General features: G+C 40.5%; 1 protein-coding gene across 2 annotated transcripts in view; it reads right to left on the reverse strand.

Annotated features, from left to right (window-relative positions):
* The window catches only part of pip5k1ca (phosphatidylinositol-4-phosphate 5-kinase, type I, gamma a), a 56,431-nt gene extending 34,721 nt beyond the window's left edge, over nucleotides 1-21,710 (reverse strand). For both annotated transcript variants that reach the window (XM_022192207.2, XM_022192198.2), the window contains exon 1: nucleotides 21,339-21,710. In XM_022192207.2, coding sequence (XP_022047899.2) covers nucleotides 21,339-21,465 — 127 coding nt within the window. In that variant the 5' untranslated portion in view covers nucleotides 21,466-21,710. The remainder of the gene's footprint in view (nucleotides 1-21,338) is intronic.
* Between the last annotated feature and the right edge of the window lie 852 nt (nucleotides 21,711-22,562).

A 22,562-nucleotide genomic window follows, 5' to 3' on the forward strand; every position in this document is an offset into this window, starting at 1 on the left:
AATAAAAGGGGGAAAAAAATGAATATGGTAAGAACATTTCAGGTTGCTATGAATTTGCTGGACTGCTAGTAGACGATATACTAGCACTCTTCAGCATTCTTTACAAGGCTAAGACACTAATAAATGCTGTTTTCACACACTACTACAATCTAGAACATCTCAGAAGCAAAGCAGTCTTACATCTGCTATGTTATTATAATTTCTACCCTAATAACAGGATGCAGGCTGCAGAGGAAGGCAATCACAGGACTGTTTTCACCAAGCTAGCCTTGAAATAGACGCATGATTACAGACATATAACACTCTGCATAATAATGGAGAGAAGGGTGAGGAAGGCAGGAATGAGAGGACACAAAATGAGCAAATGAATGATTGGAAGGAGACGGAAAGAGAAGATGAGAGAGGACTTCAGACAGAGAGGGAATTAATCAGCCTCACGCATATACAGTTATTATCATAACTATTATCATTGTCAGCCGCCCAGATGGTGGGGTTTATGAAGGAACTGCAGCGACACGGTTTGACTGTTGAGAATAAATAAATCAAGATACGAGCACGATTGATGAGGTTTGACAGTCCTCATATTTACCAGATGGAGTGGCAATGCTAAAAAGATGTTCTCACAGCCGTGTCAGTAAAGTCACAACAGCTCCCATACCGCTGAGACACAGGTTCCTTATTGCTAATGCCAGGACAGGAGATTTGATTACGGCAGGCAAGATTTTTTCTTATCACTCACTGCTGCATATCCATATTACACCCCATTACAACAAAAGAAGAGGAGCTGGGTGGCATAGCAACGGGAGAAATTGAATCCACATCAGCAAGTCGACTGAAGATCATTGAAATAAACAGTTCATTGTGTAAAAGGGTAATTGTTTGGCAGCATGAAAAATAAGAGAACTGTATGGTGACACTTGAGCAATGTCTTTCTTTTTTAGTTTGTTAAGTTTGCTGAATCTCACTTTGAAATGAAAATTTGGAGCATTTTTAATTTTCCACGACAACAAATCAGTGGCTACATTTTGAATGTTGCAGGAAGTGCGAGACCGCTGGTTTCAAATATTTTTGTGGCCGAATACACGAGCGATTTTCTGTCTGTCGGCGGCAGAATAGTAAATATTCTAGCTTGATAATTTGTTCTCACAACCCATAAGACACACTCATCTGTAAGACACATATATAACCAGGTGTGCTTTCTTAGAGAAGCTTTGAAAGAAGCTCAATAAACCTATGTATGCAAAAAGCAGGGACTGACTGACATGTTTTTTTTCAGGACCACTATCAACTTTGATGATTTGTAATCAGGCAAAACCAATATTTAGAACAGATACACATTATCAGTAAGAATGAAGATTGAAGTTTAGAAAGACAAATTCCAGCAAAAAAAAAAAAAATCACTGAAATGCTTTTGCTTACTTAGGTTTTATACATGTTGAATTGAAAGAAAACATTTATCCTGTAGTGCTGATAAGCCATTACACTGAGCATGACATGCATCAGATAGAACTTTGGGTGGGACGGTGCTTCAACCACAGAGTGCTGATTATGGATAAATGAGGTGGTTGCTTTAGAGTCAAAGAAGGACATCTTAAATGAATGTGTTTTTATCAACAGTTAATTCAAAAATGAGCAAGTTGGTATAGCTTGAGGCATTTGTTCTGTAAATGTTTAGTAGGGTGTTTTATAGTGGTTTTGTTTTAATACTTTTTCAGTCTACAAGCACAATTTTTTTTCGCACCCAGACTTGGTTCTCCTAGCAGCATGATTTGAACATTATATTATTAGAATACATACGTATGCACTACTGTTCAAAAGTTTGCGGTCACCCAGACAATTTCATGAAAACTAACACTTCTATTCATGTGCTAACAAAATTGCAGAAGGGTTTTCTAATCATCAATGAGCCTTTCAACACCATTAGCTAACACAATGTAGCATGAGAACACAAGAGTGATGTTTCTAGTAACGTTCCTCTGTACCCCTATGTGGATATTCCATTAAAAACCAGCCATTTCCAGCTGTAACAGTCATTTACCACATTAACAATGTTTAGACTCTTTTTCTGATCAATTTAATGTTATCGTCATTGAAAAAAAATTTGTTTATTTCATAAATAAGGACACTTCTAAATGACCCCAAACTTTTGAACAGTAGTGTTTGTATATAATATTATTATATTACATGTGTGAGCTACTGGGCTCTTGGAATGTCCCCACGGGGATGAATGAAGCGGATATCTATCTATCAATACAATTCCCAGTTCAAGACATGCACATTTACCTGAAGAAACTTCAACTAAAGGATAAGTATGACAGAGATTAACCATGACTTTCTCCTCTAACTAGAACACTATGATTCAGTGTGTTCCTCCCCAGCTGAGACACTAACAGCCAACCTGGATGACCCCAGTGTCGCTCAGGAGAGAGATAGCATCCTCGCAGCTTGACTCTGTGTTGTGCAGCTGAACTGATATCAAGCCTCTCCAGTCTGTGTGTCTGCCTGCCTCTCGTGGATGCCCATGTGACTGAGCCACTGAATAGCCAGCTTGCCACCCCTCCTCCTGCTCCGTCTCGCTATCTCCCTCCCTCTGTCACACACATATTCGCAGCGAGATGAGCAAAACCAAAGGCTGCCAGTGAGAGCTGCCTGCAAGCTGGAACATCCAGAGAATAAAATTTGGGGAAGAAAAAAAAAACATGCTGATGAAGGAATGTTTGCAATGCAGATAATTACAGAGGAAGGCTCTCCTGATTTCCACCACGCCTCACTTCACTGTTCACTCTTGTTCGTGTGCACATGCGTGTGATTGGCCGGCTTGATGTGGTTCCTCCATGTCTCTTCTGTTGTGTCCAAATGCCTGTTCCTTGTGTATTTGTATGTGTGTGTATTCCATGTAGCTTATTCACATCTCTTTCTTTCCACATGCCTGCACCTGTTCAGACAGTCCTTAGAGTGTGAAAGCACACAGAGGTATGCAAGTGTGGTTCTAAGAAACTGGAAGTGTGCATTTTGATGAAACATGTACGAGTCTGGCTTCATGTTAATGCATGACAGTTTAACCAGCTGCACAGACCAAATTGGACTCATACTGGATGGCTGAAGTTCTGACATATGCATTTGTTCAGATCGTGCAATATGCAGCAGCCTGTGAGGTACTTCAGAAGATTTTTGCAAACTCTACATCATCCTAAAAAATGTTTTAGTCAAATCAAAATTTAATCTGCTGAGGATTTCATCTATTATGCCCGCCCTCACAACATAAAATAAAACCAGATTGAATCCAATTACTAAGAACAAAAGAAATTATGGGAGAGCAGAGATAGTGCCAGTGAGAAGAGATGTGTGAACAAGTCAATAGAAGCAGAACTACATTTACATTTTGAGCTACTTAATTGGTGTTTGTGCCAAAAAGAAATGTAATTATATTATCATTACAAGCAGCTAATTGAGAGTGCACAACCGTGATGCCCTGCAGCTTCTCATGTAATTCCTAGCTGATATAAGAACAGAGACTAAGAAACATACAGATAATGAAAGCACATTAAGTCAATCAAAGAAGAGCAGAGGAAGAAGAAATTTGGGAGTTGTTAAAGGAATAAGTCAGCACATCTGTGACAACAAAATACTACCATTATGTGTACTATGTGTCAGCTAATGTTTTTTAACAGATCTAATGATGACATTCCTGTAAAAAAACAAAAAAACAAAACACTACTCTGAACACAGGAGTCCTATGTGATAACATCCCATCTGTGTTATCGTTCCTCCATTTACCGTTAACAGCCACCCTTGTGATTGAACGGTAAGAGGCTGCAGAATGAGGGCATGAGGAAAAACGGCTCCTACTCCACCAGTATGCTGCAGCAGGCTGTAGAGTTCTTCAGGGGATGGAACAGCAAATAGACCTTTCCAAATAAACAGCTCCTAGCTGAGTCTGTTGCCTGGCTCTGCTGCGATGTGTTGGTTTATGGCTTATTCTTTCAACCCTGAGGAGGCAGGTTCACTACCAGCTGGTGATAGTCGTGCGAGGCGAAGTGAGACACATATTTATTTGCATCATTTTAACGCATAAACCCAGAGTCTGATGCATGAATAGGATCACGTGTTCACACCATAGTCGGCACGTTTATAAGACACTGGTGTCAGCTTCAGCAACTCCTGGTTGTTGCCAGTTCATATGTGATCAAACAAACACATTCCAGTGAAACCACAGACCAGGCCTTACATATTTTGTAGCTTAACTGACTCATTTCAAGAGTCATGTATCACCTCAGGGCATCCCATGTTTACTTTGCCTACATGCATTCAAATCTAGTCAGTGATTAAACACCAATAAACTCATCTCTGTATATGAGTTTTATCCACAAAAATAATCCCCACCTGCCTCAAAATGGCCTAGATGTAGCTCTGCTTTCTCCATCCTCAAAGTCGAGCACACCAGGCCACCTACAACTCTGCTAAGACGTCATGAAAATTCTTCATGCTACAAAATGATAATTTAAAATATTTTCGTAATTCAGCCACACAACTAGAAACCAGTTTTGAAGAAGAATGACACATTCTACTATGCAAGTTAACAGTATTAAGTCCTCATATTTGTCGATTGCCACATCAATACATTCAGGTAAAAAAAACAACAACTATATTCTACCTTGACTTTAGCGTGCTTTGCTACTGACACTTAAGATTCTGAAGTTGATTTTAAGGGTAATGGTAGGTTTTTAACTAATCCGTTAAAAGATTCATATATCACCCCAGTGCATCTCATGTTTACCCTGCCTGTAGGCATGAAAGCATGTTAGCAAACAGTTCATCGCATCATTGACACGTCCCTCTGAACCTCAAAAACGGATTTGACACAGTCCAACTGTGACAAAACACTCAAACACATGACAGAATCCTCAATGCTCATGTAGTGTAGTTATAAAAGCACCATAAGAATAATACAGTCTGTGTTGTGTTACAAGCGCTTCAGCACACAAAATGAGATGTCTGCAATAACAACACAGACATATAAAAAAACCATAAGACATGCAAACACACGCAAAATGGATCCTTGTCGAAACTTGCTTTACAATGTGCAGGATAGTGCAGCTCCGAAGAGGCCTACTGACTGCTGGGGGGGAAACACTATGAATGGCTTGAATCCAACAAGGGGTAGAATCTCTCTAACCAACTTCTAAATGACTTCTTGGAACCTTTTCCAAATTTATAGCACTCGTTCAATAAAATCTTTGACATTAACCCTTTAAGCTGCAGTCAATTCCAGCCATTTTCAGTACAAAAAAAAATAAAAAAATCGCTAATGTTCTATTTGTAAATAAAAAATATGATGAGAAGTACAGGGAATATTGGACGCGCATCGCGAGGTGCATTTCCTTGAAAACGACCGATTCGTGGATTATATACCGACTTCAGGACATGTTTTGGACAAAATAGTTTACTGGCTTGTGTCGTCTGGATGTCCAAGGTTGGATTATGGCCGTTTTTTGTGGAATATTTTCATCTGTGTGTAATAATGAACCCGGAAATGTGAGTCGCGCTGTGTGCGTTGAAGCCGTGTACAGAGAACGGATGGATGAATATTCGTTTTTGTCGGACAAATGTGTTTTTCTCACCCGCTGTGGTAATCACATCTGAAAGTGGTTTATACCGGCGGATTCATGAGAATCTAAGCTTTCCATCAGCGTATAGTGTTTGTATAATCGCGTTTGCAGCCTTCGGACATTCTTTAAATTCCTATGCAAATTAGTAAGTGTACCGCCGGCGGGACACTGAAGCTTAAACTAATGTGACATCTGATACTAAGCTGTTATAATGACCTATGATACTTTATGTGTCCTTGACTTCAACAGTATACAGTAGATATATAAAGACGTATCTGCTCTTGCTTCGTGTTGACATTCCTTACGCACACACACTTTTCCTCCCTCTTGTTTCCATGGTGCCCCAAATTGAGGTCAACCAGCATTTTTATGACGAGTGCACGTGTGCCTGGAATCAACAGACAGATGCTGCTTTCCACATGTCCTTTCATGCTGCTGTTAAATAGGGCATTAGCACAGCTACACAGCCATATATGTTGCAATGTACACATACATGTGCATACAGACTACAGCTGGTAGCTCACTCATAAACACAAGCATGCATGCATGAACAAAAGCAAAATAAAACCAGCAGCTGCTTCATGTGACACAAGAAAAACTGACAAATAATAAAACTCCATGAAAATACACTCTAGAAGTAGTCTGCTACTTAAAATTGGGCACAAATTATTTGGTTATACAATTAATAAGCAACCTAGCTGCCAAGTGCTTTGAAAAAAATGTGCAGGTGTACAAAGATAATTGGTGCTATTTTAACAACAAAGGCTGGTCAGACCAAACACTGAACTGATTTAGTGTGTTTTACATTTACATTTTCAAATTTCTACATGTGCACAGTACCGCACTTTAAAAAAACACCATATCTATGTGGCAGCTCAGTGCACCTCAACCACAAAATGAATAAATAACAAAAACTGACCAAGGTGTGCCACCTAACAGTTCACATCACATACTGTAGGCAGCATTGATGTGTCTTACTGTCTGACCCAGATGGGATCAATACCGGGACTCCCTGAGGATGAGCTAAGTCTCTGAAATGACTGTTTGTTATCTTGGCAGAGGCTAAGTGAGATGGTGCTTTAGCTATTGATTGGGTGTGAATTTTTCATGCCACAACAAAGCAGCATTTGATTATTGTGTCAAAGTGCGCCTGACCTGACCTACAGAAAGCACACATCCATCAGTCTGTCCGTTTTAGCAGAAAAATCAACAAGGCAGCCTGCTCGGTACAAAGTGGAGTACAATATACAATATACAAGCAGCACTTGTGACAGCATTTTGCCCCGTGTACAAATCTGTGGGAATGTAACATTATCCCACACAACAAGGTGAGGATGTTGTAGAGGAGAGACACATTTGTTTTCTTATGTCTAGGATGCTGCAAAAGTTCAGACAGATTGAACACCTCAAGAATCTCCTTTCTGTTTTTTTCAGGACATGCTAATTTATGGTTAACATCAGTCTAGTTAACTCCACTGAAGAGCATTACGCAACTGCTGTTTAGAGAAGGCAAACTGATCCTAAATCAGTGTCATGAGGCCATTCCACCCTTGAGCCCTTGATCTCGGTAGCTAGCAGGCAGTGGATTTTTCCATGAGCACACCAGCTAACAAGTAAGGTTCTCATCAGTCATTGCATTGGTCCAGAATAGATAAGTAGAGATAGTAAAACAACCTAACAGAGTAGATTTGGATGCACAGGCTGGAGTTGAGTGTGATCACGTCCTTCATGATATTCATATTATGATGTTTACTTGGTGCACGCACTTAAAGATCTCCAGGCTCCTGACAACTCTTCGCTGGCTTCATATTCAGCCACCTTGACATCTTCATTGGTCTCTGTAATGAACCAAAGTTATTTTATTAATGCTGTAACACTGACTAGACAAGAACTGCAAACACAGACAATGGAAAAGCAACAAGTGATACATTGGAGGCTACAAGAAAGTGGAGAGAATAGCTACCATTTGATATTGTCCTAATGTGCCTAACGATCGCAATAAGAACATTGTTTTATAGAATGTTCAATGCTTCCACTTAAATGCATGGATTCAAACTGCCATAAAAGGCGCACGATAAAAGCGAAAAGTTCACATATATGAGCTAACCCTAAGTGTGCTCCCTTCTTGGCTCATATACAGTTCATTATAGTCCAGATATTGAAACCCTTCTATCCTCCCTGTGGCTTCCATGAGGTTCTTAGCCTAGCCGCGCTAGACAACCTACGGCAATGAATTTAATTCTCTGCCAGGGTGGGTCTAGTTACCCTCGGTAAGCCTCGAGGTTGGATGCTCCTAAAACTGGCTGACGAATGACCATGAAGTGTAGAGTCAGAAGGCGGGCGTAACTAAGTGACGACAGAAGCGCGACGATTCTGACAGAAACAACCGGAAACAACTAGCCTAGCCACGCTAGACAACCCACGGCAACGAATTTAATTCTCTGCCAGGGTCGACAACAAAAACGACAACAGTCGTTGAGTTCCATTAGCACCGACTCTGAATAATCTTTCTGTTAACATGTCTGTAATATACTTGAGCTTCACCCATTGACTGTATAAATAAGGCTTCACCGAACTCCCGCATCCTCTGATTTCTGGTGCTCTAGGAACTACGTCAGCCTATTCGTTGCGCTGATTGGTTGTATACCTACCCAATTGCTGCAGAGTGATTTGAAAGACAACCGTTTAGCCCGCCTCCCTCCCTGTCGAGAGTTCCTAGACTTGGGCTGAGTACCGAACTTCGGTTCTTTAATGGTACCGATCGAAATGTTTCGGTAGTAATGAGTATCAAAATAAGCCTCGTCTTTCGATTCCATGTTCCGGTACTTATCACGCGATTATGATAAAGCAAACCTGTGATTGGCTGTAACATTACACGTGATTGCGGCAAGCCGGAAAAAAAACATGCTGTGGCCCCCCCCTCCCCCAACACCCAGGGCTCCATATGCGTTATTCATTGTTGTGTTAAACATGAACAGGGCATCTTTAAAAATAGCCTAAAGTGGTTAAGGTCAAATTCGAAATAATCTTTCATTATAAAAATAAATTATAGGTCATTAAAAAGCATCAATAATTACTATCAAACATTCTGTCGTGATAAATTCTCAGCTGTATTGCCCAGCTCCAATAACAAATACTCAATAGAAGAAGAGCTAAGAGGTTAGCTTAGCTTAGCATCAAACTGGAAGCAAGTGTGACTTTTGTCTATATAAGAAAAAAATGCATAATTTGTTTTCATGATCTAATTACAGATTCCTTTAAAATCCTATTTTTATTTTCTCTCTGAAATTCCACTCATCTTCACTGACATGTGCTACGGTGGTTCACGTCAAAGCAAACCAGTTCAAATAGAAGATATTGATCAAACACACTGACAAGGTGTTTATGTGTCACAGCACTCATGTTTCTGTCACAGTGATCCAATGTGAATCCATATCACATGCCAATACATGTCAGGATACCGGTGTAACATCTGTGTGTGACTCTAACGTCAATAATTCCCCCATGCTAGCCATTTCTCCTCGATCAACTTCTTGGATCGCAACACTCATAATTAAAGAGTCATCAGCTTCCTAATGCTAAGCTTTACAAAGAGGCTTTAAGTGTTCCTCGCAATTATGGCATCGTGGCAAAAATAATATCCTTACGGCTTATCCTTACTGCCCCAGCCTGTAAACAGAGCAGCAAACACAGGCAAAGAAACACACACTGAGAATAATAACTACACTCTTCAGAAGAAAAATTGATTGAAGAAAGCTCTAAATATGGTACCACAACTAAAGCTGGAACGATGGCACTGCTGCAAATCCACAACTTTCTCAACATTCCCTTCAGCATTCCTTTGAATTACTGAACGACGTGCTGCACACAGAGGGGGAAGGCCACTCTGTCCTCTGTTGTCAGTGCACATCCTACTCTTTGTTTAATACAGTAGAGGCAGTGGGTAGCTGGAGAGGATGGCTTTTTACTACACCAAGTCAGCCATTATGATCAATGCCACCATGCAAGGAAGCGGGTTATTAAAAAGCTTCCTGACAGCAAGCGGCTAAAAAAAAAAAAAAAAAACTCAATTTTGAGACACTTAGCTAGAAGCTATGATGAGTAATGCACAACAGAGTCTGCATAAAGGCAAATATAAACATAACAATCGTTATTTACTTTAAGAGCCACTAGTAGAAATAGTGTAAGTACAAGATAGACAGCTAATTCATGAATCAACTGGTTAATCATCAGGAAAGTTGCAGAACGCTATTTCTATAGTTGATTAACTGCTGTAATTGCGTGTTACTCAGGTTTATTCCTTTTTATATGAAACGTTAGTCTATAAACCAGTCTATCAGTCGGTCTGCAGCTCCAGACAAGACTAAAATATCTAAAAAATATTTGATGGATTGCCATGAAATTATGTACAGACATTCATGGCCCTCTGAGGACAGCGTTACATGAACCTATAAGGGGAAATACCACTGCCTGAGTGCATGTTGTACAATGCTTTATCACAAAGAGCTCACTAAGAAATTCTAAGCATTATTACTAAGCTGCAAACAGGAGAAGCACAGCACCTTGTATAGTAATACAGTATTACACCAGGGAGTTACTATTAGGGCTGAGCAATTTGGAAAAAAATAGCTATGATTTTTCTGACATATTATTTGTAATGTAACTTTTAAGTGAAGCTTCATACTATCTGTAAAAACAGAAAACAAAACGTGGCTGTCACACAAGCAGGATGGAATGGATGGAAGCTGGGCTTATGTCAGTCGATGCACTTAACCACATAATATATGCTGATCAGTAGGCAAGCATACACATCCCATGAAAGTTTCAATCTGCTTCAATTTAAAATAAAACTAAACAGCATTAGTCTCATTACACTGGCAAATTTGTAGCCACAGTGCACTAAAAGGGATCATGAACAAGAAACAACACTTTTACATATTGTTTTCACATGGGGAAATCTTGTACTGACATGCCGTTGCACATTAACATTACCATGGCTACCAAATGTGCATAAACACATCGCTTAAATAGATTACAGTGCTTACCAAACAGTTCACAATCCGATTAATTCCTGCTAAAATCACACATCTACTGGCAGAATATCCTGTGGTTGGAAATGTTGCTTTCAGACTGAACTGCACCAGGCTCCACTGAGAAGTAGACTCAGACCCTCTCTTTCAAATGGTCTTGGTTTGTTTTTTTTTTAGTCTGCACCAGGGTTTGATTGACATTTGGACCTGCATAAATATACTGCACTAACACGGCTCATTCACCAGACTTTGTACTTACCATACCAAACAGGTTAGATTAAACCGTCCAGCACTGACTGACTGAAGTTCAAGTGACGGCCTGCCAGTCGATTTGAACTGGGTATTTTTAAGAGACAGACTGATGCAAGACGCAACAGAATTAGCAGTGATATTCATAAAACAGCAAACTATTGCTGAGCTGTAATACACCAATTATTCTGAGCCATTTTTAGACATATCAACACACACACTCACTCCCAGGACACCAGGCCTCGCTGCGGTTTACCCACACAAAACCTGAATCTCCTGAGGTTTTGGAAGTGTCACACAGACAGACAGCAGCCCACATACAAAGCCAGCCAAATCACGGTCACTATTACTTTACTATCCCTAATCCCCATCCCATTCTCTCCGGGCTACTAGACTAACCGTCTGGATTATCAGGATAAGATGGCGCTAATGCAAGGACAGGTGGAAGTCAAGAGGGCGTCTGTCTGTTTTTCTAGGTTACTCGATCTGTCTGCTCTGGTTCTGCACTGGGGCAACTGGTCGTAAAAGACAGACACTGAAAGCATTATAAAGACACTGTATGATTATTGCAGGATTATGTTACATACTGGGGACTGGTTGCCAATAAGTCTGGACAAAATATTACATAATGATCTTTTAGGGTAAATCTGAATCCCAGCTCAGCCCACAAATGTATTTAAACTTGGGTGATGATCACTTGTACCTGTGGCTGCCTGGAAACAAAACCTGCCACTTCAGCTTGAGGCTAAACTTACAAATTAATGACTCCTGCTCCTGATTTTAGTCTTTATTCTGCTTTGATTGCTTTGACGCTTCTTACAGGATGTTGGTTTGCTCATCGCCATTTTTCGACCACTATGTCTTCTGTTTACAAAACGAGTTACACTTCCAAAATGAATCGGGCGTACAATGAGTAATTATGTCAAGTTTCGACAGCACTGCCATGATGCAATCTGTAGAGTTCCTCTGCAAACCAGAACATCTTCCAGATTGAGATCATCCACATCACAGACATCACATTGCCCACCTCTACCTGTCGATAATCCACATTACCACCCACTTTTGCTGTCCACGCCAACTTATTTGATGTTCATACCGACAGCAGAAAGTGGCAAAAATGAGTGGCCTGGCAGATACTGACAGCAGCTAATGGTTCTAGTCGAAATCTTACCGCCGTTATAGAAGGGCCCGCGACAGTTACATCCTAATTTCACACCGTGGACTGGACTAATGGAACAGGTGGGTATGAAAGTGTAATTTTTCCTCGGAGAGGCCTGAAAGCTCGATGGACTTTGAAATGGAAATTCAAGGTGAGGGGATGCAGAGAGAGCTGTCTTCATTAAAGGGGCTGTAGCTTCTCAGCCAAGTCTAGTGATAGCAGCAGGTTTTTAAACACATCACAGGGACTCAAACATACGTGTACACGAACAAAAGTCAATACAACGGCAACTTCTGACAGTCAGCTATGTAGACCTGTGTGTTTGTGGGAATGTGATGCTTGCCCACTGCATGAGTCAACATGTAGACTGAGTCAGTAGAAATACAGATGAGAAGTAGTAGTAATTAATATTTCTGTGTTCAAGGATTCAATTAACATTATCTTGCGTGCACTCATTAGTGGGAAGGTTTGAAGGGTATTAATACCTTTGGGTTGATATGCTAAAAGTGGCTGTGTGCTATAGTCCCACAGGGAGGTCTTGCTGCTCGTGGAGAAACAGTCAGGGTTGAGCTGCAGCACCCTGTTTTCTGGGCAAGGCTAAAAACAGCACAGTCCTCTGGGCAAAATGACACACACATGCACACAACTGCTCAAACTCTTATGCAATTTCAGCATGTTTTTCATTACTGAGCCCCTAGATCAGAACTGAGCTTAGTGATCCTTGCTGATCCTCAAAATACAGTGAAAGCTGTCCGCCAAGAGAGAGAGAGGTCCTTTTACGGACTGTAAAGAGGAGCACATGTGGAGTCACGGGTGTGGAACTGACCAAAGAAATAAACATGGTGGTGATCCACCCGACTCCTGCGTGCTGCCACGTTATTGCTGAGAGCAGCATCTTCGCTAGCAGTGGTGACTCAGTAGAAGGTAATCTGTTCTAACTACAGCAGGAACATAGTTGCACAACAGCATAGGTCACTGTTGCTCCCGTTAGTCACACACCTGCACAGACAAATCTATGGACACCTGCAGATTTAATGGAGCAGCTGTGTTGAGAACAGAGCTGAAACCCAGACACCAAATCGATCCGTTGCGTCCCTTTGGAAGGTGACATATGAGTGATTTGTTTTTCTACACACCTACACATTTATATTCTATTATCTTATGATCAGGAAGCTGCTGCGCAAATTACTCACAAGACAAGCTTTCAGAAAATTGCACAGGATAATTGCTACTTCAATTCACTAACAGCAGCAAAGCAAACTTATCTGCAAGTCATTTGTATATTTTGTAAAATGGTTATCGCCTGCCGTCATCTAAATGCTGTGTTACATTGCATTTATCCCTGTTTGCGCCTTGGACCTGCCGATCTTATACGCCTACACTGCCATCAAAATGAAAAGACAAAACACCAACTACGAGGCACTATTGGTGTGTGTCGTAGCCTCGCTTATACAGGTGATCATATAGTTCGGCATACTTCATCATTTACCATTACATCTATAAAAAGATGCCTTGATCTCTCATTCAAAGCGTGAGACTGCACCACATGTGGTTTCAAAGCAAGGTACTTTGCACAGCTATTGGAGGTCCAGACGAATGCTCACAAAAAAACTGACAGACACACGGCAGCAGCCTTAGCCTTTTCTAAAGCACAATGCAGCAAATAACACAGCCTACAGCTGCTGATCCAGCTCAAAACTGGACTGAAAATGAGCCTTTTTCTCCCGAGCTGCCCACAGAATGTTAAAACATGAAGGAAACAGAATGGCATATGTGGAGAAAACCTGAAGAGAAGTGTGGAGAACTATTTTTTCTGGGGTTCCAAGGAAAGCAATAATCACACACTGATGTCATTTTGAAAATTGAACCTGTTACAGCCTGACAGCAGCACAATCCTACAATCTGTGACATACAAAGCTTCAAGAAGGACACAATTCCACACCTGTAAGTAGAGAAAAAGTGCAATCAATCTACAATCTCAGAAAAAGCTATTTAAAAACCAGGTATATGGAAATAGAAAGTTCTTAAATACATGGAGCGATGCAATAAATGGAAACTGAGAAAATTAATTTTAGGATCTTAAATTACTGCACATTATTACATAACTAGTTCTGCCACTGTTTGTATGGCTCTTATCAGAGTTAGACATCATGGAACATTAAACATTTGCCTTTGATGGTGTTGCCTGGTAAATGGAGCAATTAAAGCTCTGCACAAAGGCAGCAAACGGTCTGCTGAGGACCCAAAAAGGATGCCAAAAATGGCAACTTTGCATCCACACCACTTCAAAATCAACACTAGAGCTCCTTGGGGTCCCCAGTAGAAGAACTGCCAAGTCTGAAGTAGACTGGATGAGTGTTTGTGGAAAGAAACAAAGAACAAACAGAGTTTCCCTCATTTATTAGTCAGATAATAATGCCTCTGACTTAATGAAGCGTCGGTAACAGGGAAGGAGACTGAAATGGAATTCTTTCACCACAACCTTGACCTAACATTGCAGAGCAAATTTGCACCTGCTTGCCGAGGCAGAACATTTTCAGTACGAGACACGTGTTAGTAAATCATGCAGATAATCAAATACACTGACCATATCCTTTCTCATTATGTGCACAATCGTTCCCTAAATGCATTAGCAAAAAGGAGAGCCGTAACAGTTATACGGCATGTAAGGTGAGCTGACAGCTGAGCTATATTTCATAACAGTAGCTACAGAGCGCATAAGAAGCTACAGTCAAAAAGACCAGCTAATCCTTCCAAGAAAGACAAATCTGACCAATCAGGGCAGGCAATCTAGAAACTCTCCTTAAGAAGCAATCTGTGGTGCAGGAATCACAGCGACACAGTGCAGCCACGGAAATTTAAGTTGTCTCTGCTGTTTTGGTCCAAAGCAAATTCCTCATCACATAAGATGGGAGCAGAGTATTGCTGTTTTCAGGGTCAGAATGAATTTGCCAACTAGGCCCACACTGTTTAATGAATGAATACATTTTCTCACTGCTCAGACCCTATTAAACTTACATAAACCCTGCAGCATCTTCCTCTGCCACTTCACATGGCTCTGCATGTCATTCACTTTGAGCACACTTTACCTGCTAATAACAGACAGACTAGCCCTGTACTCTAAAACTACTGCAAAAATCTGAAAGCTTGTGATTTCTTTGGATTTTCTGGCACGGTTGATTATTCATTTGGTCTATCAAGTCAGAATATAATAAAAAAAATGATTATTTTAATTCCCATGAATACAAGGGGATGCCTTTAGATGGTTTGCTTTGCAAGACGAGCAGCTTAAAATCTAAACATATTTAATCTAATATCAGAAGATCGTAAGATAAGCTACAAATCATCACACTTTAAAAGCAGTCTGCTTTACATTTCAGTCATTTTTGCTTCAAATATGATGAGCAGGGGGTTCCCATGGCTTAAAATGCCACCAATAAATTCTGAACTTGAATCTTTGATACATATTCTCCTTTCTTTCCCTTCATTTGCTATCATCTCTCTACTGATTGAATGTCTAACAGAGTGAAAAAAAATCTAATAAATGTTGATTTTTCACAACTGTTGCTGACAAGTTTTCCCTCCATTGACCAGTTGATTAAGTGATCATTTCTGCTCAACTCTAAATACATATAACGTTGAAATTCAAATATTTTCGTAAAAAAAACAAAAGGCTCGATGGTTAAATGAATGAAGAGGAAGACATTAGAGATCAGTTAAACAAAGAAGCAAAAATAAAGGTTCTAGCTAATCATTTTAATCAGCTTTCTGAAAAGCTTGTCTTGCACTACACTAAGCCTATACTGGGTGAGATGGAAACAAGGACAAACTTTACCAGTCTATCACAGGGCTAACACAGAAACACATTGAAAATTGAGTACTCGAATGCTTTCTTGGTAGAAAATAATCACTACTAATGCCATGTGGGTGGTTCAGATAAGTTTGACAGCTCCATGCTCGTCTCACTGCGCTCATGCTCCAGGTGCTGCTTATGAAATAATAATAGCCTGCATAGTGGGAACAGTAACTCTCTTAATTGAAAACAGCAGGCCTTTGCCTTACTTCCCCTCAGAGGGGAGCTAGGGTAGTATGACTTCGCAGTCATGTAAGTGTGAAACCGAGCCAGAGCTTCATTCGGTGTTTCGTACAGCTGCAAAGTCACCACAACAGAAAAGAATACAGCCAGAATTTTTCATGCATCTTTCCAGCAGGTATGGCTCAGAAAAGGAAAACTCTGGCCAAGCACAAGGACAGGCAGCAGCAAAGCTCCTGCCTCTCTGTGGTGTCTGTTTAAAATAGCTACTGTAGCACACATCCCCCACTTCCAGGCAAAGTCAGCAGCACGTAAGATGTAACTGAACTGCGTCATCATCTACGTTAAAAAATGTGACATCAAATAACCTGGCAGAGATTCAAAGCTCTATAGCTCTATACATACTGCTTTAACAGGGATGCAAACTGAGCAAGCATCCACTGCCACTGAGGGAGAAAGAGAAAGGGGCTGAGGGAGACCTTGCTGAAGAAATAAGGAGGAAGCAGATGGATGGTAAATTCCACAGGAGGCAACACACCCTTTGTGCTTCTGTCAGCAGTTCTGACAGGCCATGCCTAAAGCGGAGAACAGGGGAAACAGGGAGGGAGGAGGACTGATGGATAGTGACAAATGACTGGTTCAGCTGAGGGAATCACTTGCAGTGGAGAAGGTAGATGAGTTGTGGCCCACTTGGGAGTAAAAGGAAGGAAAGGAAAGGAAAGGAAAGGAAAGGAAAGGAAAGGAAAGGAAAGGAAAGGAAAGCTAACTGTATGTGAGGTTGAAGGTGAAAGGAGCTGACTTCCAGTGTGGGCAGGAGATAAGTGAGATTAATTCTGTCATGCTGATGGGAGACGATGGGGACAAATTGCGGCTGCCTGAGGATGAGAAGCTTTGAATGGGACTAAATGCTCAGACAGCTATTTAACAGCCAGCTGTGACACCCACACAACGCTGTATTCACACATTCAGAGCGGCTGAGCTGCGCAGTACAATTTGCAATTACACTTACGCAGGGTCTGACGTTAACCAAACGCCTGAGTTGAGCTCTTTGACGAGTTACGTGAACATTTACCATCTTCAGCAGCCAATGAAAATCAAACTCTAGCTTTGCGACTGACATTACCATTCACGCCCATCAATCGTTTTCCACTATTGGAGGTGCAGTGCTACAGGAACATCCACTGACAACACGTTACCAGTGCACTATCATCGAAAATTAGGAGTCCTGGGTTACACATTAAAACACAGGTGGTAAACAAACACAATGTAGTTGAAATGCCATTGGCCTTTCTCTTTAAACCCCTTCACTAGCAGATGTTACACGGGAGTCACTGTTTGAACCACAGCTACCCCTCCCTGCTGCAGGGCTTATCAGACAAACTAGCTTAACCTACAAATGCTTTATATCACAGGAGGACACACACAACAATATAAGTGGTGCACACAACACCAATTAAATGTAAAAGCTTGCCTTCGTTGGAGGAAAAGAGGAGGACATGTTCAGATAAAACTGCAGTAATATGAAACATTGTGCTGCTAATGAATTCAAACTGCGGTAGAAATATGATGGATTAGTGTAATTTCTGATAATATCACAATCTTAGAGCTGATGTGTTTGCACATTTACTGATATGGATTAACATTACGATAATATGCTGTGTGTCAGCCTTAGGGAATTGAATAACTGCTCTGCCCTGATTAAAACTGCTTCCCTTATGTTTCACTGTCTATGTATTTTGCATGTATCTGTTTTCAAAGAGAGAGTGTTGGCTGCATTAGTAAGGAATTTATTCAAGGAAACATATTACTGACCAATACCAATGCATGAAATCCCAGATATACAGCAGTAATCTGTTTACTCTGCTGCAGCACGTGCATAGTGTTTACTTGATAATCAGCCTTTGGGAGCTATTTATTTATTGAATGATGGATTACATATATGCATTAAACTGCTGTACAGAACATAGCTATTTTTGGAAATCGGTGATTTTATAAACATATCACAGTTGGCTTTAGAGGCAGAATAACTCAGTGTTTCTGTCCTCTCTTTACAGACTTATCTTCACAATATTAGGGGAGCACATCAGAAGTGCTGCCCTAATAGTATATTAGGGAATTTTGCGATGATAGCCATTATTGCAATATGCATCGCCTCAGCAACATTTAAAAACAGCTCTACAGCATCAACTGATCCAGGGAAGCTGAGGTTAAACAGGAAAACAAGGCTACAGACGGTGGTATGGTAAAAACAAGAAGCTTAAACAGCAGTCTTTCCATTTTCTTCCCTATCCAACAGAACTGCATCATAAATCACATAAAACTTATCTTTTGCTGCTTTTGTAAACATTACATTTAGCCGTTTCCTCAGTTTACATCCAGTCACTCACAACACAGCGCCGACAGATGAATATCCACCATCTGTAAACCTGAATATACTCGGCAGGGAACAGCTCTACTCAGTAATGTTCAACACTATTCACCTGCACAAAGCCCCTGTAGAATTTATTGCATGTGAGGCGGTACTGAGCGAACAGGCACACAAGTGTGAAAGTACCTGAGGTGAATGAGACACACGCCAGCAATAATGCTTCGAAAAAGGAAGCAAAAAAAAAGCATCTGCAGTCAAAGGCACCTGGCTTCCATTTTCCTTCCTTCTGATACAGTTAAGCTCGACTAGCAACCCTCACCAGACTGCCCCTTTGATTCATGAGCCTGCTCTGTGTGGAGGTACTGACGCTCTGGTCAACATCAGCACTTTTCTCACCGGGGACAATGAAAGTCATCAAACTGCGATGTACAGTGTACGTGGACAGTGAATGCAACATGACTGATAGCTGTTAGACTCGAGTGCTGAGCACACTGCTACAGGCGGGCAGTTTATTTACACACAGATGCGCACCTATTAGCATGCGTTGCTTGGCTAGATTACATAATGTTGTGTCATTTACACAGCAGCAGCCAATCCTATGTTGATAATGCAGTGTTTTTGTTATGTTCAAACCGTAAGCTCAGCTAAGTACAGTCTAAAAATAGTGCTGCCAATCTATTAGTTGCTCTGCATACATGAAAAACAGAATTCACAATGCTCCTCAAAGAAGAAATGATAAAACCTATCATGAACAAATCTGTGAGTGCAAATATCCATCAGCTGGGTGTAAAAATCTCACAATTAAAATCAACTTTAGAATATCAATCAACAAATTATAGATGAATCTGACTTCATACAAAAAAAAAATAAAAAAAAAAAAATCAACAAAGCAAGCAATCTTACTTCAATTAATGGTTCCTGGTGTTGCTATGCTTATTCATGTATCTACCTCCAAACGAGCAGCTTGATCAAAATGTGGCCTCCTCTAAAGCGCATAAAGGCAGCATCACTGGGTCTAGTTTACTCATAAAGCCAGTATACATAGACGTCTTAGTTTATCTAATTTCTCTTCTGACAAGGAGATCTGACACTCAACAAACTTGTTCTGCAGACTCATTACAGCTACAAAGAGTAAACAGACACCTTTGGAATACACCTTGCTTTTTTACATATGCAGCTCCATCTCTCTGGGATAATCTAGAACCAATTTTTAAAATATTATTATATTATTTAACTGAAGTCAACAACCTAAGAATACCTCAATCATGGCACATCACAAATGTAGCCCATAACAAACAGCCACAACACAGCAGTGATACAGGAGATAACAGTTCTGTACTCAATGCATGAATCCGTAAATGTACAAAACAAGCACTGCTCAAGTGTACTAGTCAAAATTGAATGTGTGAACTTAACGACAGTGTTGTAGTGATAAGCTATGGGAGGTTACTGGTATAATTTCCACTGCAGCCAGAGAGCACATATGAGATGGATCCCAGCACGACACGGATATGGAACCACTGAGCAGCCCCCTCAGCTACGATTTAAATCTCCAGCTAGGATTAAGAAGCCTGACTGCATTGAGATGACACAGAAGACTCGACAGCTGCCTCCTGAACTCACGGTCAACGTAAATGTTTGATAGGGATATTGAAGAGTTTCGAAAATCCCACAACCTCAAGAGGGCTGATGTTATGATTTAACAAACACATTTATTAGCAAGCATTTTGATTTAAACATTTACATTTGATCATTTTGATAAAGATACAGTGGGTGATGAACAGAGGATTTTACAAATAAAAAATAAACTTGTCAGCGCTCTCTGATGGGGAAACATGTTTATCTACACTGGAAGAAACTGTAATTAATATTGACAGTAAATATTACTGGCAGTCATATAAAACATTACTGATATATAGGATAAAATCACATGTATTGATATAAATAGCATCTTCAATTCAAATACATCACTGTATCAATAGCCAATAGGGCTTTTGTCACAGAGGACATCTTGACATGTCACAGTGTGAGCAGCAAAGGTATAAATTATAAAATCAATAGTGGCTGAATTCCATTTAGCTGCTTGCTTCAGATTTAGGGTGCTGGCTCATTGTCGTGACTCAAAGGGACACTTGAACACAACAGAGCCATGATAGTGGTACCACAAACAGCACTGCTTTTGTGGTAATTTTTGGTTATATCTTGCTAGGTGTGCCACTTAGCATCCTTTAATGTATGCTTTGGTGCCAACTGTGATGAAACAGTCTAAAAATTAGAAATATTGCAGCGTCTGCAGCATGCTAAAACATTCTCTTTGCTAAAATTTGGATTTCCTGACTTTAGTAACGCCAAGATGGGGACACATGGTAAAAGCAAATTGAGGCTTCAGGTGTTTTACTACAACCTGTAGGCGACAGGTGGTGAGAAAAGGTGTCTACAGCATCGGAATATTCATGTGGAAATCTACATATATTTATTTTTAAAGTGTAAAGCAAGCAAATGAGAGATATTACTCCTAGAGAAGAGGTCGTGAGACATCCTAGCTACACCTTTGGCTATTTCTGCATACCTACCTAGCTAATTAGACATGTTATCAGGTATAGTAGGTGTCATAATGCCCCTTAACACGCCTTTTTCTATACTTAATTAGTCGTTTTTTACTGCTGAGGGCAGAAATGTACATTACAGAGCACAGAGTACACACACAGCACCTAACTTCACCTGCTCCTCATCCATTCAGCTCAGTTAGCTACTAGCCTAGCTTAACAATTCCTTGCTAGCAAAGATGAGTCGGGACTTTCTGGTCACAGCAGCAGAATAAAGATGGATGAAGGGACAGTTGAATTCACGTTAAACACTAAAAGGGCTAATTGGGCAAATGTAAAAGTACCCATGTCTGCGGCGTCCATCCCGTAGCTAACTCCCACGACCGTGTCCCCATCATCGGATGCTGCGGCCCCGGATAGCGGGCTCCCTTCCCTGGCCTCCGACAGCCCGACCGCTCCCTCGGCTTCCATTCAGCCTCCCGGAGGAAAAACCGACGAGCCCTCCGAATGAGAGACCCACAGCGACGAAGCGTGGACGGACGCGAGGACCGTGTTGTTCGGTGTTGGGCGGTAATCAAGCGCAGCAATATGTGGTAGGTGTCCGCGATGGTCCCTTCATCTGTGCAGTGTTTCCTCACGACGGTGGAACAGACCCCGCTCCGCTCCTCCCTGCTCCGCTGCGCTGCACTTGCTGCTGCTGCTGAGCCGCTGCTGCCCGGTTTTGTGCTGATAGACGCCGCGGCTCCCCCTGCAGGAGGCGAATGGAACTGCAGCCCGGAGCCCGGTGTTGCTCCAACTTATGTGGAAGTCTGCTTGAATACAAATGTGTGCTGAATGTGTACCAAATTTTAAACATGAGAAGAATTATTGCTCAGGAAGACATAATTATGTGTAACATTTCATTTTTCTGTGCAATATCATGTAAAAAAATATCATGCTTTATCATGTGTGATATTACTTTACTACGTTCTTCCATTGGCAGTATTACTTACTAATTTTTCTATTTTCTAATCTTATTTTGGCTTACTGTTTTAAAAAAAATCACTAATGTATCTGACTTAAATCTTATTGATTTTTAACCAAACATTATATTTTCTCATGTTATGTAATTATTTTTCTGAGCAGTTATTTACTACTTATCTTTTTTAATTTTTTAAAATGTATTTTATGTATCTTTTATCAATTCTTTGTGTCTTATTTAACTTTTGTTGTTTTGTTGTCTTATTCGTTTATAGAAATTTTGATTTACATTTCAGTATATTTGATCAACCCTTTTATAATTGTATTTATTTTCATTATTATTATTATTATTATCACCATCGTCATCATTATTATTCATCTAGTTGTTATTATTTCCTTTTATCAATTTTGACTGATCCTGCCCCTTAGGTTTTCTCGTTATTTGTGGTAGCATCTCATCACTTTGCTTTACTGAGTTCTTCATTTCTAACTTAATGTTTGTGGGGTGGAGTTATTGTTTTTGTTGCATTTTATTTATTACTGTTCAAAAAAACAAACCTACACCCATGGTAGTAAAGTTGTATATATTTCACTGCTGTTATTTCTTA

This window comes from Acanthochromis polyacanthus, chromosome 4 (genome assembly GCF_021347895.1).
Source record: "Acanthochromis polyacanthus isolate Apoly-LR-REF ecotype Palm Island chromosome 4, KAUST_Apoly_ChrSc, whole genome shotgun sequence".
Lineage (NCBI taxonomy): Eukaryota > Metazoa > Chordata > Actinopteri > Pomacentridae > Acanthochromis > Acanthochromis polyacanthus.